The 21044-nt window shown below is 50.0% G+C and overlaps 1 protein-coding gene across 1 annotated transcript in view; it reads right to left on the reverse strand.

The window, feature by feature from the left end:
- The window catches only part of USP31 (ubiquitin specific peptidase 31), a 34783-nt gene extending 16510 nt beyond the window's left edge, over nt 1-18273 (reverse strand). Inside the window, 4 exon segments of the mRNA XM_087973087.1 lie at nt 17573-17689; nt 17691-17858; nt 17861-18051; nt 18054-18273. Of these exon segments, the coding sequence (XP_087829213.1) occupies nt 17573-17689; nt 17691-17858; nt 17861-18051; nt 18054-18195 (618 nt within the window). The 5' untranslated portion in view covers nt 18196-18273.
- Between the last annotated feature and the right edge of the window lie 2771 nt (nt 18274-21044).

Genomic DNA, 21044 nt, shown 5'->3' on the forward strand with positions numbered 1-21044 from the left:
ACAAATGGAGCAGCCCCTCCTGAATGCCGTTGCGCCAAGACAGCGCTAACCATTAGTTGAGTAGATCCTTGTGCATAGGTAGGTTGAGGAATGAATCACTTTCATTGGAACTTCATGTGTGGCCCCGATCTTTTGAGCCTGACAGTTCACCGCCTGTCCCAATGGACCGAACAAGAGGAGACGCGCAAACACACTGAACCGCTGAGAGGTGGGGCAAGGCAAGGATGGGGCTTCGGAACCAGCTTGATGCCAATGACAACTACACCCCTCCCTTCTCTCACCACCAACATGCACCCCCAGGGCAGAAAAGCTCTGCCCCCACCCACCCACCCCCGATCCCCTGGTCTGTTTCATTACTATTATAACTTATTTATAACGCATTTGCACTTGGAGAGAATGGCATGTTCATTAATTATGAATCTGTGGAGTGAATCCTTTCTAGCGCTGTGAGGCATTTGCAGCATTTCAGTAAGAGAGGTGCATTTAAAGCAGGGGTGTCCAACCTTGGCAACTTTAAGACTTGTGGACTTCAACTCCCAGAATTCCTCAGCCAGCTTTGCTGGCTGAGGAATTCTGGGAGTTGAAGTCCACAAGTCTTAAAGTTGCCAAGGTTGGACACCCTGACTTAAAGGAAAAAAACAACTGGGAGTGTTTCTCCTCTGCTCCTGCCTGGCGAGCAAAGAGTTCCTGCTCCACTGAGATGGTCACAACACTTCTGGCCATTTTCAAGAGGGAAAATAAGGGGGCAGGTCCGAGAGGGGGAAAAAAGGGATTTAAGTACACAACCAGCAACAGGAAAGGGCAGCCAGAGACAGGCGAGAGAAACCGAAACAGAGGAACATTTCTGTCCCTAAATTATTAAACTGAACTATGGCGAGTCCTCAACATATGGCAGTAATGCAACCAGCCCATTACGGTCGTACGTCACAATGGTCATAAAACAGGACAGTCACATGATTTTAGGATATTTTGGGAGCAGTCATTAAGTGAACCAATGGTTCAGTATGGGCATGGCTTCGCCAAAACTGCAACGGCCTATTTTTTTGCAAAACCATCATAAAATGTTGTCATGTGACCGCCAGATGCTGCAAACCGACAAAAAGGCAGCCGTGTTGCCAAGCGCCTGAAGTTCTGTCCGCCGAGGGGCCCGACTGTCGGAATTTCAAATCCAGGTCATGAATCGCCTTTTTTGGGTCGGTTGTAACTTCAAATAATCACTAAGTGAGCAGTCGTAAGTTAAGAACTACAGTGGAACCTCAGGTTGTGACTGTAATCTGTTCCAGGACTAAGGTCACAACCTGATTTGGTCGTGACTGGAAGCACAACTGACTGCACATGCACGGAAAAAAATTGTGTGGATTGCACATGCGCGGAAGGGGAAATCTGCCCCGAAAGGGAATCTGCCATGGCCGGGATTGTTCGCCACCCGATTTTTGAATTGTGACCCGATTCAAAAATCAGGTGGATATCAACTCATAAAATATTTCGTATACACGTTTTATGGTTGTCAACAGAAAGAAGGGGGAGAGTTTCAAAGAGCAGGCGGCAGTGTGGAATCGAAAGTACATTCCATTCATATTTTCTTCAGAGACTGATTAGATGACTGAAGCTTTTGCCAAGCAAAAATCTAATTGAAGAGCATGATTGATGACTCTTGGCTATGGACGTGTTTCGTTGGATGATACCTCCAGAGGGGTGGGGGGGGAAGCAGGGTCAAGGGTGACAGTGAATTACGTATCTCAGAGTCAGCTACGCCCAGGCTAATGCCGGCATGTTAACTTCTAATAAATCCTCTGAAGTTTGGGGTGTGTGGCTCGAGGCTCATGATTTAATTGGAGTAACTGCCAGAGTCCTGACAAGTGGATTTTTTTGGTCAGAACCCAATTTGGTCGCGAACAGAAGCGTTCGCGACCTGAGGTTCCACTGTACCTGTAAAACCTTATGAAGCTGCTTCCCTTGTTCTTATTTTCCAAATGCGAAATGGTGCTGGGGTGCCTTGTGTGTGGCTCCTGAAGGGCCTTTAAGCCTGATTCTGTGCGGGACCCAGAGTGGATCCTGGCTTGCTCAAGGGCTAGAGAGACTCTTTGTTTATATATAAGGTTTTTCAAAAATTTTAATAGTTACAATAATTCCATCTTTCATTCATACAGTGTGTTGACTGGGTATATATATCTTATGCTAACAATCATAATTAATATTTTTAACCAATATAACTTTAATCACATTTAACCTGTAAATCGTAAGCCATTTCCTCTTATATTTCTTGTCTTTATAACCATCTTAACTACTTTCTTTATATATTTATCTATACAATTTTAACTCATTTTATTTTCCAACCATTGATAAAATAAATCCCGTATCATATAGTATTCAGTTTCTACTCTTTCTTTAATTTCCAGCGTTAATCTATTCATCTCTGCACATCCGAATGTTTTTCTCAATCACTTTTCCCTCTGCAGGTATAAGGCTGGAAGGCTTCCGACTGCCTGCTTGCAACCATAGCCAAAATCACCCACCCACCCCTTTTCCAAGCCTGCCAGCCCATCAGCCGTGGGTGCTCAGCTGAGTTAGGGGTGCTGGTGTGTGTGTGTGTGTGTGTGTGTGTGTGTGATCCGAGCACCACAACCAGCCAAGTGCAAAAGAGGATGGATGTCAAGGCCCTGAACTCCAGGGTCAGCTCACGAAAGGTGGAGGGGGCAGTTGCCTCCCCCCACGGACCCCCACAGAGGGTCCCTTGCCTGGTCGTCCCTCTTCCTCTGCTGCTGACCCACATCTGTGCTGTTAAAAGTTAAGCCACAGAGGAGAAATGCACAAAACTCCCCAGGAAGCAAAGCTCAAATTGCAATTTAGGACGAAGTTTTCGTCAGACCAAACAGCAAACAAAGCCAAGGTGGGGGTGGGGCAGGTGGGGGGGGGAGGAGTCTGCAAACAGGTGACCGATGACGAAGGCCTAAGACCTGCGTGCAGCCCAGGAAGAGCCGCAAAACTGCGCACAAACTGCACCTCCCATTACAAGCAGGCGAAGGGAATAAAAGCCACCACCGGCATCTGGAGAGACCTCCTGCTTTGCCCCCTGCAGAGCAAGCAGAGAAGGGGGCTGGCATGAGACAGCCCCCTCCCAGGATGCCTTGGACAGGTAAGCTCTCCTGGGGGAGCAGCCCAGACAAGGCGCCTCTGTGAGGTGCAAACAGCCCCCGCTTCCCAAAGGAGAGGCCACAGGCAGCTTTTAAATTAAGCCCCAGAGAGGAGGAGGGGGTCAAGCTATTCTCCAAAGCCCCAGAAGGCCAGACAAGGAATCATAGATGGAAGCTGAACAAGGAGAGATTCAACCTGGAAATAAGGAGGAATTTCCTGACTGGGAGAACAATCAACCCCTGGAACAGAAGTTGCCTTCTGAAGTGGTGGGAGCTTCATCACTGGAGGCTTTCAAGAAGAGACTGGACTCCCATCTGTCAGAAAGGGTGTAGGTCTCCTGCTTGGGCGGGGGGTAGGACTAGATGACCCACAAGGTCCCTTCCAACTCTGATTATCTGTATCTACCTGTCTCTTCCTAAAAGCCTGCAGTGATGGAGCACCCACAACTTCTGAAAGCAATTTGTTCCACTGGTTAATTGATCTCCCTGTCAGGAAATTTCTCCTTAGTTCTAGGTTGGATCTAGAAGAACCTGGGGGTTCTCAGCTCTGCCTTCCCATTTAGACCAAACACGCAAGTTATTTGAAAACAAAAGGAACTTAGACCATTTTTAAGATACGCAACACTGGAGGCTGTTGGGCAAGAATAAAAGTCATCCGAAGGAGGGGAATCTTTGCTGGCTGGCAGGCAGGAGACTCACCTGCTTCCCAGAGGAAAGACAGGCCCAGCGCAGCCCCTCGGCCAGGAGGAGATGGACCCCCGGAAAGCCCAAGGAGCAACGGAAGAACACGGCTCACCTGCTCTGCGCTTGGGGGAACACGCTCAGTGGCACAAAGTGAAGCCGTGCGCATGTGTGCCCCGTGTGTGAACTCACCCCTTGAGCACATCCCTGCAACGTGCAAGTTAGCGTGATCAAAACAAATGTGACAGGGAAATTGCTTTGCGAGGTCAAACTGTAGAGAAAGGGGAGCCGCACAGCAGCTGTGCGCAAAACCCTCACGCAACCCAGCAGCAGATTGACGAGGGGCTGAGCGTGCCCCTCATCAACTCCCCAGAAATCAACGGAAGAGGCTGAAAGAGGGCAAGGGGCCTTTGGCCAGAGGCTTTTCTTTGCCCACTTCGTGGGGCACCAACTGCTCATCTAAGGGAACTCGGCCCACCCTCAAATGTCAGCCGGTGGCCATCAAACAGGCCATTCCCAGAGGTTAATTGGGGAAGGGGACACAGGAGCTGCCCAGCTGCTTATTCATCTCCCTATCATTTCACTGCCCCCACCCACCCACCCTCCGAGAAATAGCATTTCCCCCTCTTGCTCCAACTGGTGCAGCAGGATGAGAAGACGGCACTGAGAGGCAGGAAAATTAGGACAAGTTAGGATGAAGTTAGGAAAAGCCAAATACGGCATCTTGCACTTGCTGAGAACAGATTTCTGGTGTTTTAAACAAGGCTCCCAAGTTCAAGCCAAGATCTTCTGCTGGTGTGTCATGCCCCGCCAGAGTCTGAATCCTAGGAGGAAGACAAACAGCTGACAGGAAGTGGGAGTGTGGCTCCATTGGCTGTGGAGGAAACTGGGGAAGGACAAAGTCCAGCTGGGCAGAGCAGGGAAGAGGGAGAACAAGGGAGAGGGAGTTCAGAGGAAGGCCCAGGCCCACCCCCTCTTCATCCTCGAGCATGCAGGGAGGAACGGAGAAGGGAGCAACGTAGTTTACGGGGAAGGAAAGGGGCCTGATTCCCTTCATGAGCCACAGCTGGGAAGAGAGTTTAAAAGAGATGAATGATGAGTGCGGCAGCTGCTGTGAGCAAACTTGAGTTTATCTTGTGTTGACTTTAGTTATATGCATTCTTAACATCCTCCCAACCTTGTTAAGTTATTGCCATGCCTTCACATCTGGAATTCCTTCTCCTGCCCTGCCGGACTAATTACCTTATCTTGCCTTGCTTGGACTTATAGTTACACTTTTTGTTGACCATGTTTTGGACTTGAATCTCTGCAGCCAAAGGCTGTTCCTGGGAGAGTTTTTCTCCAGCCCAGAAGGTAACCAGGACATTGGGGGCAAAGTTGGAGCTAATAAAGGGACGCCTACTGATTACCTGACTGTGTTGCCTTTGTGCCACACCCCGGGTCATCACACAGTGTGATACACAACCAAGTGCAGGACCCAGCTACCACCTCCTTAAGCAGCCCTACCAGGAGACACCAGCAACAGAGAGACTCCTCTGGAGGCGTTATAGCTGCCAGCAAATGCCTTAGGACCAACTTGGCATGGAAACATCTGGCGGGGGCCACATTGCCTGGTGTTGGCCATTTCTTCTGCCAGAGAGTCCCTCTTGCACAGCAACCTCCTCACCACAAAACTCTGTGCCTTGCCAATCGCAGTCCCATCTGCTCAGGGCCCCATGGGGTGTCTGGAGAAGAGGCTGGGCTGCTCACCCGGGCCCCAAACATGGCTCTTTCCTGCTGCCAGGCCTCCCATGGAACCAGAGGGACGCTGACGAGAAGTAAAGCAAAGTGGAGACATGAAGGACTCTGAGCATCAGAAAGATGCCCCACCCATAATCCACTCCCCCATTCAGAAAATCATTACTAGAGAATCCAGAGTTCCCTCTGGTGAATCTGTCTGAAAAAAACAGTGGCAGAAGAGTGAGACGCAAACAGCACCCAACACTGAGATCCCAGTTGCCAACGAGGCCTTCCAGCACCCCAAGGCCCTTCTCACCACGCCACCTTCCCTTCAGCTTCATCCACATATGGCAGGAAAGCTGTGAGGACAAAGCCACAACTGCCTGCAACCAGAAAGTCCACTGCAATTCTGAATCGTCTTCAAAGAGCTGCCAACGAATCCAGAGTTTGGATCCGATTGGATCGGATCCTTCAGATTGGCTGAAAGATCTGGTGCCAATATCATTCCGTTTGAAGCAGCAGAGATCCAACGGAATCGCCTTCAGGTAAAAGGGAAGTTCACGCAGGCCTCCTGGCTTGTAATGGACATCTGCCAATGTTGGCATTTTTAAACATGGTTAGAGAGTTGGGGCTTTCTTGACTGCTGCTCTCAAAATGGGGCATCTCTGGAGTAATGACAGTGCTGTCATTTGGAGTGATTAGGTGGAAGGTGAAGGGGGAGGTTATTATGGGAAAGAGAAAGGCCCTGGGGGCCCCAATCTGAGCAGCCAGAGAAGGCGAGACCTTGAAACTGAGAGGAAGAGGAAGAGAAATCCACCTTTTTCTTCTGAAAACAAACCATCTTCTCCACCCTTTGTCCGCTGAGTAGAGCAACTAGTCAGTTACGGCTTTTGAACCAGGTCTCACCTTATCTGTACTTGTACCTTTGGTTTTTCCCGCCCAGGTGTCAAATCTTGCTTCCTGGAAATTTGATGAGTTCCCCTTCTATTCCCTCATCTAAGCCATTTATGAAGATACTGAAGAGTCCTGGACCCCAGATCCACTGTAGAAGTGCCTTTCTTAGCTGTTTTCTTAAGCATTAAGTCCACTAGACCAGGAGTCTCCAACCTTGGCTACTTTAAGACTTGTGGACTTCAACTCCACAAGTTTTGCTGCTTGAGGAATTCTGGGAGTTGAAGTCCACAAGTCTTAAAGCGGCCAAGGTTGGAGACTCCTGCACTAGGCTGAGATTGTCCTGGCCTTCTCTCCCCATGGTGGCTGGAGAGAGGCAGCACACACACCCTACCGAATGCAGAAGGGTTTTCTAGGGACACAAAGGCTGAGAAAGCTCCCATCCTCGATGAAGGTCTGGCTGCGTCTGCTCCAGGCTCCCGAAACCCTCCCACAGCAGCCTTCCTTCCGCACTGAGCTGCCGCATCAGGATAAATATAACCCGCCTGGTTATGAACCAGGCAGCACTTGATTTTCAAAGGGAGAAGCTGTTGACACGCCAGCCTAAACAGGGTCAGAAACTGTTAAGAATATCCAGAACCTTTTTTTAGGTTCTGGAAACAAAACGCTCTTCTCAAGCGCTGAAGAGCTTTTCTTTAGCAAGCATTGAGGATGGTCATAATGGCTGGCTTTGGCCCAGAAAGGCCTTTCAGCCGGGGGGAGGGTTGGAGGAGGGAGGATGAAGGCTTAAGAGGAGGATGCAAGGCATATGGTCTCTCCCCACCCCGTCCATGCTCCTCTCTCTCATGTTGGTTTCCCACTTTCTACCGAGCCTTTTTCCAAGAGCTCCCGGGAAACCCTCATGGACTCACTGTGGGAGGAATGGCTGAAAGACCCCAGACCCAAAGACCCCGAGGGGACATTTTACAAGACCTTAAAATGAACAGGCACAGAAGGGGAGGCTAAGAAGATAGGTGCCACTCTGCTGCTAACCAAAGCCACAGATTTACGTTTAATAAGCAGAACAAAAACGCACACAATATGCTGCTACTACCTTGGAGAGCAATGTCATAGTGCCCCCCTGCATTTTAACAGCTATATAAGTAACCTTTGGGGTTGGCACTTGGCACACAAACGGTATTGTCAGAACTTACAATGTTCTCAGGCCAGAAAAGGGATGCAAATGTCCCACCAGAGCCAGACTGTCCTGCCTAGTTCAGAGCATCACAGAATCTAAGAGTTGGGAGAGATTGTGGGAATCATCCATGTCAACCCTCTACCCACTGCAAGAACGCCCCCCACCACACATATTATACGATGGACACATGGGCACCAAGTCCATCCTTCCAGCCAAGAGAGTCCACCACTTCCTTGGGCAGCCCTGGTGGCGCAGTGGTTTGAATGCAGTATTGCAGGCTGACTCTGCTCACTGTCAGCAGTTCGATCCTCAACAGTTCAAGGTGGACTCCCATCCTTCCGAGGTGGGTAAAATGAGGACCCAGATTGTTGGGAGAAGAGGCTGACTCTGTAAACCGCTTAGAGAGGGCTGTGAAGCACTGTGGAATGATGTATGTCTTATTGCTATTGCCACCGTGGAACAGGCCTTATGTGTGGATTCGGGTTTTATGTCCAACCAAATCCGTGTCCTTGCCATTTAGACCACCATTTCATGCCCCACCTTCTAAAGCACCTCTGAACAACTCTGCGTCCATTTGGAAGCAGCTACTGTGTCACCCTGAAATATTATCTTCTGATTAAACCCAATCATTCCCCAACGGTTCCTCACTGGTTTTTCTCCTTCCAGACCTCTTACCAGTTTGCTCCAGTTGGTCAGGGTCCTTCCCAAGAGCTGAAGGTCCAGAGCTGAATCCCGTGTGTGAATTCTGATTAATGCAGGATGGAGAGGAACAAAGGCTCCTCTTAATTTTGGCATTAGATTGTTCTGTTGTTGTGGCCTAGGGTCTGGGGGTGGGTGGGGCTGTTTTTGTTTTGTTTTGTTTTTCTTGTTTGTTTTGCAGCTGCACCCCCCACCCTTGGTTCATGTTCGCCCTGAATTCCTTTCTGCATCTACTGCCACTCACGTTGGGCTCCCCCCCGCCCCCCCCGCCCCTTTCCCTTCATCTCCCCCACCCAAAGGCAAGACACCCGTCTCTGACAGAATTCGTCTTGCTGCTTTCTGCCCATTGTTCCAGCTTGTCAAGATCCCCCTGAAACTTGATTCTGCCCTCTGAGAAGTTGCCCATTAGCTTCCCCAATCTTTGTATCACCGCAAATCAAAAAGCTGTATTTTCTAACCCCTCAGACAGGTCATTTCCAACGTATGCAGAACGGAGCCTGCAATGCCTCACATTTCTCTTCAACCTGATGCCACCAGCCTACCTTTGCCAAGTGCCCACTTGATGGCAGCCCAGGGTGGCCGTTGTCTCCATCAGAATCTCAGGGGAAACAAGCCCCTTGCCGATCGTGGCCTTTTTCCCTGGTCAACTAAAATGATCCCCCGTCATAAATGTAGATTAGGTCAGTTTGACATGGCTTAATTCTGCCAAGCCTTGTCTTTAGCATTTAGCATGGCTAAATTTATTTATTTATTTGCCACATTTCTATACTGTTCATCACACTTCCATATCTCTGGACATTTTACAGGCAGAACAGTAAAATGATATAAAAGCTCTAGTTAAAAACAAAGCTAAAAGCCAGATAACAACCTAGTTAAAAGGAACAACTGCAAAGTTTAAAAGGCCCAGGGAACACCTTCAGAGAAAGGCTGCCAAGACTGATGACTCAATTATCTGTTCCAGCTTCTGCCCCAAACAAGCACCTAGGGCAGGAGTCTGCAATTACCCAGATCGGCTGATCTTCTGAGTGGACAGGAACAGCTTTCCTTCCAAAAAAGGGCCCTTCCTCCCTCTCTCCCCCCCTCCCTCCCTCTCTCCTTCTATCAGTATAGCCAAAAAGGCCTCTTGTTGCCTTTAGCTTTTCTTGCAAGCTAAGTTTGTTTTCTACTTTAGCCTTCCTGACTTCCTTCTTCCAGCTCTTATGTTCCTGGGCTTCCTTGGAGATTTCACCCATGTTCATTTCCTAGGCGTGCCCTTTTCAGCTCTCAGCTCGGGGGAACACTTGCTTCCTAGGTACTGTGGACTGTACCCGGGTTGCACCCAGGCCAAGCCCTTCTTCTCCATCCCTCCCTACATGCTGAGATGCAACACCAGAGCCAGGGATTTGCAAGGTGCAATGGGGGACGTGGGAGAGCCAGAGACCTACCGTTACTGCTAAATCTTGTGCTGCCTCCAGAAAACACCTCCAGCAAACAAAATATCTAACACCACCACCTCTTCCTCCTCCACTCTCTTTTTTACAGTTTCTGAGTGTTGGTTTACATCTTGTGACAGCAGCCAACAGCTCCCCGCCCTGCTGCTGAAGAGTGGCAAACTGACAGAAAGTCCTTCCCTCTCAAGGGCGGGAAGAAAGGAGGTCAACGTAGATGTGGAGATAAGGCCCCGGAGGCCTCCAAGGTCTGGGTTGTGTTACATTTCATTGAATTTTCAGTTTACAACAACTGAGAATGTGGACAAAGCGTGCTGCAAATGTACATTTCTCCACTTAAGCTTTGATTCACCAGTGGGAACTTCAAGATGGATTAAATTTCTGAAGGAGCAGCGATTTAGCTACTGTAATTGGCTTGAGGGGACAGAACAACTGTGTTCTTCTCTCAAACAGTTTCCTCTTCATGCTGCTTAAGGCCTCTTCCAAAGGATCACATGCAGTCCCTTCCTAGAGAATCTGCTCAGACAAGGACACGGGGAGAAGATCAGTATCCGACACTCTATGATGGACACTTAACTACTTCTTCTTCCTAGCGCCGAGATGGCGAACCTATGGCACACATGCCACAAGTGTCACGCAGAACCATTTGTGCTGGCACGCAAGCCACAAGCAAACTTGCCTCACTGCACATGTGCGCGCCTCACAGCTGATTTTTTTCAGTTGGTTTGAGGCCTTTTTCAGCCTTCCAGAGGTAAGGCTTTTCAGGACGAATGATAGGCCCATTTCATCACTTCCTGTAATACCGGAAGTGATGAAACAGACCTATAATTCAGCCTGAAAGACCTTGCAGAGGCTTTTTCCAAGCCTCTGGGAGGCCGAAAAAGGCCTCAAACCATCCAAAAAAATCAGCTGTGAGGTGCAGGGCAGGTAATGGGGTGACAGGGGGGATTGCATGCGCACTGCAGGGGATGTGGGGAGGGGGCACTCACTGCATTCTGGGTGCTGGCATGCAAGTGTGTGGGCGCTGACGCGCATGCAATTTTGGGCACAGGAGCCCAAAAAGGTTAGCCACCACTGTCCTAGCATATTCCCACAGGTGCAGGGTCCACTTTTCGGATCATTGAATGCCCACTTTGCAACAGTCAACTATATCTCTGGGGCTTAGGCCCACGGTTTGCATGTCTTTGTTGATGGTGTCTTGCCATCTCTGTCTTGGACACCCATGAGATTGCTGGCCATTGACTTCTAGTTGGTAGGCTGTCTGGGCCACGGTGGAAGGTGCTGCTCTCTGGACGTGTCCATCCCAGCGGAGTCAGCCTTCTCTCATCTTCTCTGTAAGAGGTGCCACACAGATGGACACTTAACAACTTTCTAAAAAAAAACCTGCTCTCTTTTCTACAATTGTACCCCAAGGCTGTATGATGACACACAATACCATAGAGGCACTGCAGATGAACTAAAAATAAAACCAACCAGACCGATGGGCATCATGCTTGTTCAACTTGGTAGGAAGGAGGTTCCTGCCAAACAAGTCCACTCACAGAGACACGTCCAATGCATCCCTGGTGCTGGATGGACGCACAGAGTCTCTCCTGAGGATATCGGTGGTCACTAGACCAAACCACCCTAGTGCCATTTAGGCCACCATGTCTAAATAACCCCAGGAATATCTTCCGGAATTAACTTTTCCAAGAAGGATCGGAGCCACTGCCCCAAACTAAGTTCCACTCCTTGTCCAGTCATTTCGCAAAGATATCATGCCTGACTGACATCAACAGCTTTTGAGAGGCCCAGTTCTCAACTATTGGAGCAGAAAAACAAACTGGGGAGAAACCTTCATCTTCCCACTATCACGTTTCACCCAGCTAATCGCCAGTTTCATACACCAGTTCAGCATTGGGGTGTGGTACGGTAGCCTAGAGGTGGAGGTTTTGCCTCACAATCAGGAGGCTGTGAGTTCGATCCTAGATAGAGGCAGATATTTCTCTCTGGGCACAATGAGTACATCCGCTGAACAAAACTCAGCACTGGCGACAGGAAGGGCATCCGGCCAGTGAACACTCTGATAACTCCATTCAGTTGTCCAGACTCCACCCCACAAGGGATTATGGGGTCATTAAAAGATGATGATGATGATGATGATGATGATACACCAGTTCAGCCTCATTTGACTTAAATGCAAAGTATTTGTGCCAGCTAAACATCTCTTGCGACTGGACTCAGACTGTCCCAGAGAGGGAACTGCTTCTCTGCGAAACCCATCAGTTGAGGATCCTTCTAGATCCAGTTTGGTCAATGGCACGCAAAGCGACCTCTGTGTCAGGAAGCATTTTTCATCAGATGATGTTGACTTCTTTCTTGTGGCTTCTCCGAGACACAGAAACTGAGATAACACTAGTTCTTCAGAACCAACTTTGTAAAGTTGTATACAATTTTTATATATTTGAGGAATATTTTTATTCGTTCCACTTTAAATTGCTTGTCATGTATGGTCAAGCCACATACGTGGGTTGTCTTTTTAACTTCTTCGGGTGATACGTTACACAAAATCATGAGATATGGAGAAAGTGGCAGACTGAGCAATCGTGACATTTCCGTTTTCAGGGCAAGGATGACATCCAGAGACTAATGCACCTTGAAGCTGCCAACCTGAGTTTTCTTGCTTCTTCCCAGATCTTCCTCCCACTTCTTTAGTTATTTAGTTATCTTTAATTTATTTATATTTCCAGTTTCTAAGCCATCCATCTGCTTGAATAGTTCTAGACAGATCAAAATGATGCTTCGACTTTAAGGGTATTGCTGTGACTTCTCCTTCTCCTCATTACAGCGTTTTCTCCTTTATTCTCCCTTTGTTTTACAGCCACCACTAAGCAATGACACATGGGGAAGAAATAGGACAGCACATACCATAGCATAGGAGCATGACGATGACTAATAAATGATTTTTTAAAGATTCATTTATTTCTATAAATCTCTATATTCCACCAATACTAGCCTATCACAACCTTAAAATTATTCTAAGCCTATTTCTTCAATAAGGGCAGTTATTATTCCCAGGCCTATCCTTTCATTTGTACCCCCAGATCCCTCTCCCCACTGACCTGGAAGGAAGGATCCAGTACAGGCAATCCTCAACTTACGAGAGTTTGCTTAGTGACTGTTCAAAGTTACAAAAAGCACTGAAAAAAGTGACCATTTTTCACACTTGTGACCGTTGCAGCATCCTCATTAGTCACGTGATTTACATTTGGATGCTTGACGACCGATTCATATTTATGACGGTTGCAGTGTCTCCCAGGGGAGCGGTGTCTATCTGTATCTATCTATAACTCTCGTTGGCTTTGCTCATCTCCCCCCAGAGGAACTATGTTCCAATGGGCCTATGCAGAACCAGTAAGAAAGGGAAGCGCCCAAGAGAAGAGAAGGGGGTGGGATCCCTGGCTACCACAAATGGAATGGGGAGTTAATAGAGGGTAGAAATGAGTGAAGTTCAGTTGGACATTAGCTGTTCATGGGAACTGCCTGCCTCAGTTTCTCTGCTGGAGGAGCTGACACTTCTTGGAGAGGAGGCAATGACGCCTCACCCTGTGTCTTCGGATGACCTTGCCCAGCACGTCGAAAGCTGGTTGGGGTTGAAGACCATAAGTCTGGGGGACTCCAGTGCCCACCGAGGCAGCCCAGGAGACAGCCTGGGAGGTTGTTACACAGCATTGAGGCTGGGTCAATAAAATCAATGGGGATTGTTGACTCCTAACGCCCAGCCTATAAATAGTTTCTCACAACCCGTCGCCCACAAAGCAGTGCCTGGAAATGTCCCCAAATACAGCTGCTACACCCTGCCCATCCTTGGACCTCGATGCCACATTCAAAACATTTCTGCCCAGGTCTCCCGAAGGCCTGGTAAGGGATACCAACCAAAGCCGTCCAAAGTCGCCCAATCTGAAGGATCCCCAAATTCATTGCCCAACTATTCCACCTACAGACCCTCACAACACCCTAAAAAACCGTAGCCCACTCACCCACAGCCAAACTCAGCACCCAATGACACAAAAAGAAGTGACCAACCACTAACTGAACCAATGTGAACTGTGCAAAGATAAACCATTTTCAATGACGCTGTTAAGAGTCTTTTATGAAGCAAGCAAAATAGTTCTGAATCCCTGCATAAGACCAGCCCCTGCTTTTAACAGAATAAAAGAATAACAGAGCTGGAAGGGACCTTGGAGGTCTTCTAGTCCAACCCCCTGCAGGAGGCCCTGTACCACTGCAGACAAATGGCTGTCCAGTCTCTTCTTAAAAGCCTCCAGGGATGGAGCCCCCACAACCTCTGGAGACCAGCCTTTTCACTGATGAATTGTTCCCAGTGTCAGGAAATTTCTCCTTAATTCTAGCTTGGATTTCTCTTTGATAAGCTTCCATCCGCTACTTCTTGCCCTGCCCTCAGGTGCTTTGGGGTGGCCGGGGACCACTGGTGGTCCACGAGAAAATTTTGGTGGTCCGCAGATAATTGTTATCCCCAAAGCAATTAATCCAGGCTGGCGGGAACACAAGGCTTGCGTCGCTTGCATTGCGAACAACACGAGGTAGTGAGGGGAGGGGGGAAAGGGCGGACGGGGAACTTGCCCCACGCGCCTGGCCTGGCCACTGGGCTAATTCTCTCCGCTTCTTTCCTCTTCTGCTTTTGGCTGCACGCAAGGAAAGCAGCCAAAGTCTTTTTTCTCTCTCCCAAACTCCACCAGAAACGAGTCTTTGGGACCCTGCAAGGCCTCCTGCTCCAAGAGGCTGTGCCGGCAAAGACTCATTTCTGTCGGAGTTTGGGGGAGAGAAAGAAAGACTTCTGCAGCTTCTGCTGCTTTCCTTGCATGAAGCCAAAAGTCTCTCTCTCTCTCCCCCTGAGAATGGAGCTGGAGACAGTATCCTACGATCCCAAACAAAGAACGATCGATCGGTAGGAAAACGGGGTGGGGAATTTTCCTGCAGACTTTTGGGGGGGGTTTTCCCAGGGTCTCTGGTCTGTAGGATTTAAAATTATGAGTTTGGTGGTCCCTGAGGTCCAAAAGGTTGGCAACCCGCTTTGGAGAATAGGTGCACCTCGTATCACCCCCTCAAATATTGAGAGACTTCTATTATGTCACCCCTAATCCTTCTCTTCATTAGATTAGGCATTCCCAGTTCCTGGAACTGTTCATCATATGGCTTAGCTTCCACCTAATCGTCTTTGTTGCTCTTCTCTGCACCCTTTCTAAAACCTGAACATCTGGACATATTATTCCAAATGTGGTCTTAGCAGTGCAGTACAAAGCAGCACTAACATTACTTCATGTGATCCTTATGCTATCCCTCTGTTGATGCAGCCCAGGACTGCATTAGCCTTCATGGCAGCTGTAGCACACTGCTGGCTCACACTTAACTGACTGGCCACTAGGACTCCGAGATCCTCTCGCAATTGCTACTTGAGCCAGGTCCCACCTATTACGGAATATATATATATATATATACTGGTGAATTTGGTTTTTCTCCTCTAAATGCAAACCTTCTTTTATCACCACTGAATTTGATTTTGTTGTATAGGGCCCAGTGTTCAAGTTTCTCTTGGGCCTATCTTCCAAAGTGCTAGCAGTTCCCCTCTTTTGAAACCAAAGGCCTCCAGCTGAATGCCACAACATCCCACTATCTTGCTCTACTCTATGAACTTAAGGGAAGGAGGATCATGCTGAGGACAATCTCTCCTTGGGACTCTTTCTGAAGATCAGGCAGGAGCTGCAATGGGAACAAGGAAAACCACTACTCACAGGGAGACCCATAGCGGTAGAGCTCCACTATTTCACCATTGCTGCATGAATGCCCAAGCCCAATTCAGAGTGGCACTGGGATGTGTCAGGGGCTTCTTGACCCCACAGAACTCTCTCCATCCTATCCAGACCTCTAACATAAGGCCAATTCCATAAGGCACTGCCAATTCCATAAGGCACTGCCTTTATACGGACCCCAACAGCAGGTCTGCCCCTAATCTTGCCATTGGCATAAGAAACCCAAGAAACCTGATATGTATTGCGTGAACCCCATTATATGGAGGTCTGTGGACCTGCATTCATGTTCATTCCTGTCTGCATAGCCCATAATGCTCACTCAATGCACAGCTTGGCTCACTCAATGATCTTCTAAAACGCCCGCCTTCTTCAACTAAACCACTCAACAGAGCCCACAAGTGATCCAGGAATTAAATGACAAGTGTACTAGTATACCAGAGTATACCAGAACAGATAATCAGAGTTGGAAGGGACCTTGTAGTTCATCTAGCCCAAGTGGAAGACCCTTCTCCATTTCTGACAGGTGGCAGCCCAGTCTCTTCTTGAAAGCCTCCAGTGATGAAGCTCCCACAACTTCCGAAGGCCACTTCTGTTCCCTGGGTTGATTGTTCTGTCAGAAAATTCCTCATTACAGTGTTCAGACATGGCTACACCCCTCTGTCAGGCAAGCTGGCCTGTTTCCACTTCTCCTCGGTTTGTACATCAGCCAGATGTGCTTGTTTTTCACTGGCTGCTGCCTGAAAACTCTCTTGCCAGCCAGGGAGGCACCTGCAATGCCCTACCGTTTTCCAAGCTTCAAACCTCACAGGACCTCAGGGGTCTCTTGGGAGCCTGACTGATCCCAGTAGCATCACAATCAATAGAAGCCTCATCCTTTTCTGCATGTATTGTAACCTCACACCAATGACACACCAAAGGGGCACAATTTGTGGCACAATAAGATGGCACCCCTTTTGCCAGTTCGTTACACAAAAGACTGCCAAACCTTGTGAAATTTCAGGATGCCTTGAGAAATCTCAGGGGCAAAAGACCAAAAAACCTGGTAAAAACTGAAGATTGCAGATGTGAAATTGGCTGAAATCTCTCAAAAAACATACTAATGCAAGAGCTGTCAGGAAGCTTTTTCTAAAGTTCTGTCAGAAAAATCTGTTTTCTGTATCCTGCGCTCGAAACAGAGGGGAGGGGGTGGGAGAGGCTCCCCTTATTTGGGCAGACATTCTTGGGATTGTTTTGCCTGCGATTCCCGCCCCAAAGAAGGGGTCCAACCCAGGGACCCGGATGGCCTCTCTCGATTCAAAGGCGCCCAGAGGACATCTATCTTCTCCTCCTGCGGCCTGGCAACTTGGCCCATCTTTGCACAAGGGCAGCCTCACAGAAAGTCAGAGCACCAGAACCAGACGGGGACCCCTTTCAGCCGATGGTGGGCTCCTCCATGAAAGAAACCACAGGAAGTGCAGGAAAGCCCCCTCGAAGGATGGAAGGGAGGCACAGAGCCAGGCTGTGCGAAGGACACAAGGGAGACACTTGGACCAATCCAGCCGCCACAGCGATGAGCAACACTTTGATGCTGCTACTCAGCAGAGACAATATACAAAACCTCAAAAGGCAACACCAAGACCAGGAGCCTCCTTGCCAGCTACCAACAGGCAGAGAAGCCGGGATTAACAGCCCCATGAAGGATGCAGCAAGGAGAGAAGCACCCCGAGGGCGCCAAAGGCTTTTGGGGACACCGGAGACCAAGTCCTCCTCGTGGGTCCAATCGCACTTCTAGGCTTCCACCTCCCCGCACTCCCTGCACCCATCAAGCCCTCCTAGTCCGGCAGCGAAGCGTCTCCCGCAAGCCGCCCAGCTGCTCCACGCCCAGGCTCTTCTCGGCAGCCGCAAGCCAGAGGCGGACTTTCCCCCCGCGGCGGCGAGGCGGGGCGGGAGCCGCAGAGGCGGCGGCGGCGGCGGCGGCGGCGCCTGGGAAGGGCGGGCGCCGCTCTCCGCACTGCGGGGGCCGGGCAAGCGCCGGACGGGGCTCGGCGGGCTCACCTTGAACTCGCGGCTGTGCTGCGGCGTGTACTGGAGGGTCCAGAGGGCGCGCACCAGCTCCGCCAGCTGCTCCGTCACCTCCCCGGCGCGGGGCTCCGGCTCGGCTCCGGCGGGGGCGGCGCGGGGCCGGCGGAGCTCCGCGGAAATGCTCCAGCGCCAGGAACTCGGCCAGCGGCTCCGTGTTGCTCAGGCACTGCAGCACGGCGTTCATGAAGCACGTGTTCCCGTGGTTGCGCAGCCCCGACACGCCGGGCACCAGCGCCGCCACGGCCGAGGGGCAGCAGGGCGGAGGGCCGACGGGGGCGCCGGCGACGACGGGGGCCCCGGCTGCTCCTCCGGCGGGGCCGGCGGCGGCGGCGGCGGCTGCTGCTGGGGAGCCGGCGGGGCGGCGGGGCTCCCGTGCTCGCCGCCCAGGTGCGAGAGCGTGGAGAGCGTCCGCAGCACGCGGCTCACCAGCCCGCCCAGCGAGGAGCCCCCGTGCCGCGCCCGCGGAACAGCAGCCGCTTCCCCAGCGAGCGCTTCTCCTTCTCCTTGCCCGCCGCCGCCGCCGCCGCCGGCCCCGCGCCCGCCGCCCCGGACGCCGGCAGCCCCGGGGCCGGCGCGCCGCTCACCCGGCCCGCCATGGCGCCTCTCCCGGCGGGCGGAGCGGGGAGGGGGCAGCGCCGCAACCGGGCCGGCGGGTCAGGCGGCGGAGGGCTCAGGCGGCGGCGGCAGGGGCGGGGCGCGCACGGCGCACGGCGCGTCACGCACGAAGCCGGGCGCGCCATCTCGGGGCCGGGCGCCGCGTCCCCTCTGGGCCGGGCCCGGCCGCCATCTTAGAGCCGGGCAGGCCTTAAAGAGCCCGCGCGGCCGTTCTGCCCTACTCCCCCCATCCCTATGGCCTCGGAGGACCGTACAGCCCTCCCCGCTCTCCGGACCAGCGTCTGGCTGGGGGTCGTTGCGCGGAAGGGCCCCTGGGCCCAGGGGGAGACCCCGGGGGAGAGCCCGACTCTCGGGAAGGAGCCAGGAGGAAGGCCGGCCAGGTACCCTCCTTGGTTGGATTCCACCCCCACCAGCCGCCCCTCTTTGCCCTCCCAGAATCCCCGGCCTGGACCTGAGAAAGAGATGGAGAGCCAGGCTGCCTCTCAGTGAACCCCTGAGAGGGTTTCCAGGCAAAGCAGCTGAGACACCGCTGGAGTTTCTGGAAATAAGCCTCTTAATGCTGGGGGTCGGGGGGAGAAAACTTCGAAAAAGCGTTGTTTGTTGACCAACCGTCGTCCCCCGTCCCCCCCAGTGGTGGAAGACAACCGGTCTTGATTGGGCCGCTTGAAGAAGGGCTGCCCCTTGTTCTTCACCTTTGCTTCGCTTTATTGTCATTGCACCTCATACAACGAGATTAAATGCCGTCTTCAGTGTACAAAAGTTATGACTATGAAAATAAACACAAACAAACGTCCTTCACATTCTATACAATTGAATTGAAAACCCCTGATATTGCCTTAATATTGCACTATTATACAGTAGAATTCAATAGAGTCACTGCCCTGGGATAGAAGCTGTTTTTCAGCCTATTTGTCCTTGTTTTTATTATTCTGTACCATCTGCCAGATGGTAATAGTTCAAAACAAGGGGTGCACAGGATGAGATGGATCTTTGAGAATGTTTTGAACTTTTTGAAGGCAGTGGGAGCTCTAAAGCTCTTCCAAAGAGGGGAGAGGGCAACCCATGATCCTCTGGGCAAAGACATTAACCCTCCGGAGTGCTGTCCTATCTGCCGCTGTGCAATTGGCAAACCATACAGAGGTGTTAAGATACTCTCTGTGGTGCAGCGGTAGAGGGTCACCAGCAGTTTTTCATTCCATTGTTGTTTCCTGAGAAGCCTCAGATAGTATAATCTCTGCTGGGCCCTTTTGACCAGGGCTGCAATGTGAGCCCCCCAGGTCAGGTCCTCTTTTAGGGTAACACCCAGAAACTTAATCCTGATCACTTGCTCCACTTGGTCTCCATTGATAACCAAGAGCTGGATGTCTGATCTGTTCCTTCTATAGTCCACTATAAGCTCCTTGGTCTTATTGGTGTTGAGGACCAAGTTATTGTCTCCATATCACGAAAGCAACTTCTCAAGGATAAACATTTCCAATTCCCTCCGTCTCTTGTCATCAGAGTTTCTCATCTCTGGTTTTCTTCTTTGCCCTTTCCTGGACCTCTTCCATGAAATGCATCCCTTTGGGGCCAGATCCTGGCCAGCAGGGCAGGGCAGCTGTTATCTTCTCTGGTCTGGAGACTAAGCTTCCACTATGCACCTTTAAATTCCATTAGCCTCTTCTGCACAAACATTTCCTTATTTAAATGTATTATGCCACCCATCTCATTCTATAAAACAAACATGGCTGACTCACACTCAGTTTGCAAACAACAATGATGAGAGAGCTCTGATTTAATACCATTTCTTAAAAGGAAGAACACTAGTGAAATGATAACATATACATACCTACACATATACCAGAGGTGGTATTCAGCAGGTTCTGACCAGTTCTGGAGAATTGCTAGCGGAAATTTTGAGTGGTTCAGAGAACCGGCAAATCCTACCCCCGTGGAGATTTTACAGTATCCTTCCCCTGCCACCCTCACCAAGCCACATCCACAGAACCGGTAGTAAAAAAATTTGAATCCCACCACTGGCATATACACAATTTAGGGTGCTCCTTGTATGCAGCAGGCTGGAACTTGGCATCTTTTTGAAGAAAGGACAGTCTGCATCTGCTTGCTCTCTATTTTGGTTATTATCATTCCAATCAGTATAAAACGTTATTCTCACATTGTCTTTTCAATCGATTCTATATTGATTTCCATCTGCCAAGACCTTTCGCAAAGATGGAAATAACTTTTGCACCTCCCCGGTAGCTAATAAGTGCATGTACTCAAGGCCTTAGATAGGCACATGAAATAGCAGGATTGATCACCTGCAGTCTACAAGGAAATGGATATTTTGGTCTGGCTTCTTCACCAAAATTACGGTAGGAGTGAAGTCCTCACCACTTTTACTCCCCTTCTCTTACAAGCCATTGTTCTGCCGCTGGCCTTATCTGGCTGAGATCTGAGGAACGCATCCTTTCTTGTATTAATTATGCCCCTGAACAAATCAACCCTCCCTCTCTTGTTGTCAAACTACTTCCAGAAATCATCCCTTGTTGAAACATGTCTTTGCCCGTTGGAGCTGATTAATTCCTCCCTTTTCTTTTGTTGACATTCTCCATTCACGACTTCAAAACCTGCTGCAAATTACACTAGTATTAAAGTATCCACCATTCAGTCTTCAACAAAGAACACATTTCACTTTTTCCATTAGAGTTTTTTTAATGAAGTCAGCACGCAAGTCAACACATAACATGAAAGCGGCATTCAGTCATTTAAAGAAGAATTGCCATGAATCTCAATTCAAAACTATTTTATCATTCCTGAGTTGTTGGGGTTTGTTTTTTTTAATATACCT

Source organism: Notechis scutatus, chromosome 12 (assembly GCF_049901735.1).
Source record: "Notechis scutatus isolate UNSWTSFEM ecotype Mainland chromosome 12, rNotScu1.2, whole genome shotgun sequence".
In the NCBI taxonomy this organism is placed as follows: domain Eukaryota; kingdom Metazoa; phylum Chordata; class Lepidosauria; order Squamata; family Elapidae; genus Notechis; species Notechis scutatus.